This window comes from Lolium rigidum, chromosome 7 (assembly GCF_022539505.1).
Source record: "Lolium rigidum isolate FL_2022 chromosome 7, APGP_CSIRO_Lrig_0.1, whole genome shotgun sequence".
NCBI classification, from domain to species: domain Eukaryota; kingdom Viridiplantae; phylum Streptophyta; class Magnoliopsida; order Poales; family Poaceae; genus Lolium; species Lolium rigidum.
In genome coordinates this window covers 10,937,655-10,944,246 of record NC_061514.1, presented here as the reverse complement: position 1 = coordinate 10,944,246, position 6,592 = coordinate 10,937,655, and the positions used below count along the sequence as shown (strand labels likewise).

The 6,592-nt window shown below is 47.8% G+C and overlaps 1 protein-coding gene across 1 annotated transcript; it reads left to right on the top strand.

Annotated features, from left to right (window-relative positions):
- Positions 1 to 211: 211 nt before the first annotated feature.
- Positions 212 to 4,297, top strand: LOC124677925 (uncharacterized protein At2g24330-like). The gene is made up of 5 exons (XM_047213866.1): positions 212 to 481; positions 2,381 to 2,525; positions 2,821 to 2,930; positions 3,108 to 3,510; positions 3,592 to 4,297. Exons 1-5 carry the CDS (start codon positions 212 to 214, stop codon positions 3,957 to 3,959), a joined length of 1,296 nt encoding a protein of 431 aa, XP_047069822.1. The 3' UTR covers positions 3,960 to 4,297.
- Positions 4,298 to 6,592: the final 2,295 nt, after the last annotated feature.

Below are 6,592 nucleotides of genomic sequence, written 5' to 3'. Positions count from 1 at the left end.
ATCGTAGTCCTCCTAATCCATGGCGCGGTGCACCCACTGCGCATGAACCGTGTCCACCTAAATAAATAAACAAACGAATAATGGCAAACCACACGACCGCTGCCACCACGTTCGCACCTCGCCACGGCCACGACACGACGCCTTTTTGGGCCGCGGGATTCCTCTCCGGCAACGCGCCTCCGCGAAGCAAATCGATCCGATCCCGCCGGGCATGGCCGACGGGGACGCGATGGCGTCGGCCTCCGCGGCGACGCCGCGCTCGCCGCCGGGCCCGCCGGAGACGCCGTCCGCGCAGAAGCGGAGGCAGCGCGGGCTCGTGTCGCGGGTGTGGAAGGGCATCTTCGGCGGCCGCGAGGACGTCGAGAAGCTCCTGCAGGCGCTCGCCAAGGAGGAGGAGGCGCTCCGCTCCCGCGTCCACCGCCGCGCCCGCGCCTCCCGCCAGAACGCCCACAACGTCCTCGCCCTCGCATCCGCGCTCGAGGTAGCTCCCGATCTCGCTCTGTATTTCAATTTCAATGACAGCACATGTTAGCAACACGTTTGTTCTTAGCGAACAAATTAATCGGCCCGTACGTGCACGGATGGTCGGGGAATTTTGTGTAATCTGTACAATTTAGTGATCGGCCGTCCAGTCACAGGCGTGTTGTGAATTTGTGATAGAGGCGTAGCATGCTGTGCGATTTTGCTGTGTATCTCCCATTCTGATTGGCTGTTGCTACATTTGCTTGCATTCTGTAGCTTCCAGGGGCAGCAATGAGCTTCTCTAGCGATTAGCAATTTGTGTCAATTTGCGATCATCCTTTCAGTCAGAGACGTAGGATGTTGTGAATTTCTGATCCTCCTTTCGGTCAGAGGCGTAGCTTGTTGTGGTCTTGTGGAATTGTGCTGTACTCCCCGTTCTGGTTGGTGCTGCCGTTACCGCTGCATTGCATGCTCCAGCTTCCAGGGGCCGCGCTTAGCTTCTCCAGCAATTGACCTTATTCGATGGTTGCAAATGGTTGTAGGTTGTTTGTAGCCGACAAATTAATCAAGTGTTTGGTAGAAGGGAGGATCGAAATATGCGCTATAGTGCAAACCTTGTGTGCAATTTTTTACAAGGGTTTCCAATTAGTGGTCTATTGTTTCATCAGAGAGGTAGCATGTTGTCGCATTGTACTGTACTGTTCTGCAGTTTACGTTGCTGTGAGTGATCCATTGCTCCAGCTTCAAGGGGGCGCGATTAGGTTTGGTTTATCAAGATTAAGAAGAGTGCCCTACTCATGGATCCTGTCCAACCGATCCCACGAAACCATAGACCAAATTTCCAATTAAAGTGAACAACCACAGAAGTGCCCTAGACCACGGAGCAACCAAAACAAGCCTCGGGGATGGCACCAAACTCCTCTTTTGGTCTGACAGATGGAAATCTGGACAGAGCATCACGGATCTTGCGCCTGCTGTCCTCGCAGCTGTGAACCCCCGAGTTGTCAAGCAACAGAACATCACGACTGCCCTTTCTTAGAACGCTTGGGTCATATGGGGCACCCTTTCTGTTGAAGGGATCATTCAATTCCTCCGTCTAGTCGACATCATCGCAGCTTAGGAAGTTATGCCCGGCTCGGAGGATGAGATCACCCGAAGCCTCTCTGCCTCAGCAACTTACACAACCAAGTCTGCATATTGTGCACTCTTAGAAGGCATGGCAAGATCCCCGCACTACGCTCAATCTGGGACGGCAGGGCGCCCCTGAAGTGCAAAGTTTTCATCTGGTTGGCAACCCTCGATCGATGATGGACTCAACAATGACGCAGACACAGTCTAGCCGATGATGACACATGCGCCCTTGGCATGTCGTCCTCACCCAGCTCAACCTCCAAGCCTGCATGCCACTGACGTGGAATTCAACCTCCGGCTTGATACTGCTGCCAACAACACATAACCAACGATTCAGAAAGGCGTAAAATCAATCATTCTTCTCACACTATGGAGGATGTGGAAAACCGCAACGATGCTATCATCAAAAACATCAACCCCAGTTGGCAGGACTTGATACAATCAATCCTCAAAGAAGTCAGACTGTGGATGACCGCCGTTGTCAATGCACTTTGTCAACTAACCCTCCATGCTAGACCCCCAGATGAGCGCGTAGTCTAGGCGTGGCAGGCTAACAAATGTTAGCCTTGTACGTTTTTTTTTCTTCTTTTGTCCTCTCTGTTTTCCATTTTTAGATTTGCTACAATACCTGTACCCTCCTATCTCTTGATGGTTTTCTTCTAATATACAAAGGCACGCGCTTTGGCGTGTGTTTGAGAAAAAAAAAGGTAGGGTTCGTTATCTGTTTGTAACCAGAAGGTCAGCTGTGTCAATGATGGGGCTATATGTTTTTTTTTTCCTGGAACAGATTGCGGCTGTTGGATATGCGATTATGACCACGAGATCTCCAGACATCAGCTGGCAGATGAGGGCAGCCCGGGTGCTGCCCATGTTCTTGGTTCCTGCTTTAGCTGCTCTCATATATTCAGCTATTTCAAGCATTACGAAGTGGCGTAAGTATAATTGCAGCTGCATACCTGTTTTCCATCTGTGTTGTTTGTTGCAGATATGAATATGACATTAGGTTCTCATTATCATTTCTCTTGACTGAAGTTAACATAAGAATTAGTTTTTCATGTTTGGTTAAAACCATTTCAACTGTCTTGTTGTTTAGATTAAATTGTGGCTTAATTAATTACTTTCTAAAACAGCTTAAGTCAACTGCCACGATCATTTACCTGATAATTGCTGCAGCTAATATAGTTAACCTTTCATGTTTAAACTGATGTTCATTACTCTGTCTTGCAGTTGATAATAGAGACCAACATACTCTTGAAAAGCTTCGTGCTGAAAGGCAGGCCAAAATTGATGAGTTGAAGGAGAGAACAAATTACTACACTACCCAGCAACTTATACAGGTGGGTTGCCCTATATTTTCATCATTACATTATCGTCTAGTTGTGTTATTTATATATGCAGGGTTGTATTGGTTAGTACTTACTGTATGAAAGAAACCTGTGTTATATTCTTTATCTTTCTCTCCTGCAAACAGTACATATTTTACATGTTACTCATGTTTTGCTTTTGCGATATAGAGATATGATCTCGACCCTGCTGCAAAGGCCGCTGCTGCAAGTGTTTTGGCATCTAAGCTGGGTGCAGATTCTGGATTGAGAATCTTCTTGGGAGATGAATCAAACATGGATGGAAGTAAAAGTAACGATCAGCACGGACAAACCTCTGGTCTGAGGCAAAGAAAAGCAGCCCACTCAGGTCATGGCTCTGCTGGACAGACACACGCCTCGGAGCCATCAGACGGGTCAAGTATATACGATGGTAACGAAAGCCCGACTAGTTCAGATCGGAGGACTGTCGAGCACTTCAGGGGGCATGCTGGCAATGACGGGGGGTGGCTTGCACGGGCGGCTGCTCTGCTTGTAGGCGAGGATCCAACACAGTGCTTTGCGCTAATATGTGGCAACTGCCATATGCACAACGGTAGTTAACTCAGTAACTGTGTTTCTATCTGTAGATCATGCTGGTCATGTTCTCTGAACTAAGCCAATTTCAACCATGCAGGTCTTGCAAGGAAAGAGGACTTCGCGTTCATCACGTATTACTGTCCTCACTGCAATGCTCTCAATGGATCACGGCAACAGGAGGACATGGTGCCTAATTCTGGCAAGGAGACTCCTACCGACCGGTCCTATGGTAACAGTGCCCAACCCAGCGCTAGCCATGCGGACTCAGGGCTCAGCAGTCCTGTTGCGAGGAACTTGCCGACTGTCGAAGAGCTGCCTGCAGAAGATCCTTCTGCGAGTGACCTAACGACTGTTGAAAAACCAAGAGCAGAGAGTCCTGCTGCAAATAACTTACCACCAGCTGTTGAAATTCCACCCGCCGAAGATACTGGGGAGAAGGCAACCAGTTATCAACCTGCCAGTTGAATCTTCTTATTTCTTGTAAAGGACTGTGCTCGTGAGTTCCTTGCCTTTGTGCCACGGATTGTTGCCTAGGGGTATCTGCCCGTTGCATTGTCAGGATGGCATGTCAGAGATTTTGACGCTGATTTTTGTGGCTACCTAGCATATAGATGTGGATTATTGGTGTGTTCCTTGGATGGTTCCACTGGGACCTGCTAGGGTGCCACTGGTGTGATGTATATTTCCAGGCATCTTCAATGGTGGTTGCTCCTTTTTTGTTTACTTTTATCTTGAGTATATAGTTTTCTTTCTTTTGATAATGTGTATCCTACACTTTTCGTATTACGAATTGTCAGTGTGCAGTATCGTTTACTGTTTATTATGTATGTTAGGTTTGAAACATGTTTCTGGCTAATCAATGTTTCCAAGGTACGTCTGATAACTTCCCACTGCGAGGGATAGTACTGCTGCCGATGTTATTTTTTAGCTTCGACTAGTTTTTTTTTTTTTTTTTTTTTTTTTTTTTTGTGTGGCTTTGCTTCAGCCAACCTTTTATGTTGAGATAGTTGCTTCAGTGGTCTACGCGATTGGTACACAATTTGTCACACCTTCAGATTCCACTTACCCGGATGTCGGTGGTCCTTGCTCTACACAAGTTGAGGATTTCAGCCCACGGTTTCCCAGTCTTTGTTAGAACGGCCCATATCAATGGATCCTTATTCAAAGGAATTTCTGAACACTGCACGCCTGCAGACTGACCTCCGAATTGTAGGCCTGAAATTATCTGAATCCTACGGCAATGCTATTGAAGAAATGAGCTGAATTATACGGCAATACTCCGAGTCGTAGTACTAGATTACTGACATTGTTTTATATTCATCAAAGTACAGGGTGAAGAAAACATTGAAGAGACAAGTCAGATTCCTTGGCGGTTTGTGTAATACTCTATGCAATGCCTCCGGCACAAACAGTTGGCGAATCAAAGCCGCCCGAGACCACCTCTTATCATTGCGAGGAAAAGACCGCGGGAATCAGATCACGTATTTGTAGTCAACGCGATGCGATGCGATTTGATTGGTGGATCAATCGATTCCCCAGCTTTCTGGCGAACAATGGAATGTAATTTGTCTGAATAAAAAAGAAGAACGCTGTAGCATTGGAATATATTCGCTAAGGTACAGGGTGGTTCTGCATTCCCCCACTCTGAAGCGACCCAGCAAGGTTTTATAATCGGTTTCCAGCGCCTCTTAAGCTGAAGCTATTCGAGCTGCAAACTGTAGAGCCGGGCACCATATCGTCTGCTTTTGGAGCTCGTTTTGCGTCCTGGAAGAATAAGAATTCGTGGCATGATCACACCCGGTGGTGACAGCAGCAAGCCTTGCTGTAGCAGCACAGACGAATCCGGGAGAATAGGGAATTGTTTCCATGCCATGTTGACAAGAATGTAATTTGTTTTTGACATCATGTTGAGAAGAATGTATGTTGTGGGACTGGGCAATAGTGTGTACGGTCCAAGCGTACAGCGGCAAGTGTCCATCCATGGCAAGTTGGGCAACGAGCCCAACTGAAATCCCGATCAACGCTGGCACGGCCAAAAACAGCAGAAGAAACGTACTTCATGTGGGTGGTCCGTCGTAGAACAAGCCAAACGGCACTCTATTTTCGTGTCTAGAGACCACTCGCCCTACCTGGTTCTGCTGTCGCGTCTGCGGTGCTGTGCGGTTTCAGTTTCCTGTAGACGCCGTCAGCAGACCGATGCCGGCAGCACAGACAGGAGTAGGTAACATTGAAACAGCAGGGCACGCCGTGCCATTCTCCCATGATCTACCGTCCACATCCAATCCAAGAGCAACCACGGCGTCTATGAAGCATGGCGTCTTAGAGCAGGGTGTCGTACAACCACGGTGCCCTGGGCTAGGGCGCCATGTTTTTTGCTTTCCGTAAGCCTGCTGGAGGTGAATGGCACGACGTGTGCCCTATTGTTTCAATGTTACCAAATCCCTGTCCCGATAGCACCGGCCGTCGTGTCGTACATGTGTCATTCTGCACCGGCCGTTCGTCGGACAGGCTTACGGCATGCCCAACGGTCCCACTTCGAACACCAATTATACCCGTATCAGTCAGTTTTTTTTTTTGAGAATTACCACGCCTTCATTAATCACATGCCAATATACAAGACGGAAAAGTGGAAACCACCACAAACATCGACAGGGGACGGCTGTCCAGGAACAATTGCAGAATGAAACCCCAAAAGACGAGAAATACAACCAAGGAGAATTCCGCAACTACCATCAACACCGCTCGCCGTCGCTGGAGAAGATGAAGCACCGCCCTCACGGGCTTTGTGAGTCGAAGAAGAGGCCCGCTATCGGCGGAGCCTATGTCGTTGTGGCGCGTCAACTGGGGATCATACAAATTGGGTATCTGGCTAGACTTGTCCGTTTTAGTCGGACAGCTCAGCGGCTCCACGTATTTTGATTTTAATAAATATATTTTATATTAATAAAAATAATTTACATATCTCAAAAAATAAGAAAGTTGAAATAAAAATAATATATACCCCTACATAACAAGGGTTTGCGCCATCATTGCCTATTCCTCGTCACCAAGTTCAATGAATGTCGGTGGCTCCTAGGGAAGAGGCCAGTATGGCGCCG

Bases quoted from the DNA above. Each gene is read 5' to 3' on its own strand.
- LOC124677925 (XM_047213866.1), top strand. From the start codon at position 212: ATGGCCGACGGGGACGCGATGGCGTCGGCCTCCGCGGCGACGCCGCGC. The intron at 2,526-2,820 runs GTAAGTATAATT...TCTGTCTTGCAG, and splicing joins TTCAAGCATTACGAAGTGGC to TTGATAATAGAGACCAACAT. The intron at 2,931-3,107 runs GTGGGTTGCCCT...TTTGCGATATAG, and splicing joins CTACCCAGCAACTTATACAG to AGATATGATCTCGACCCTGC.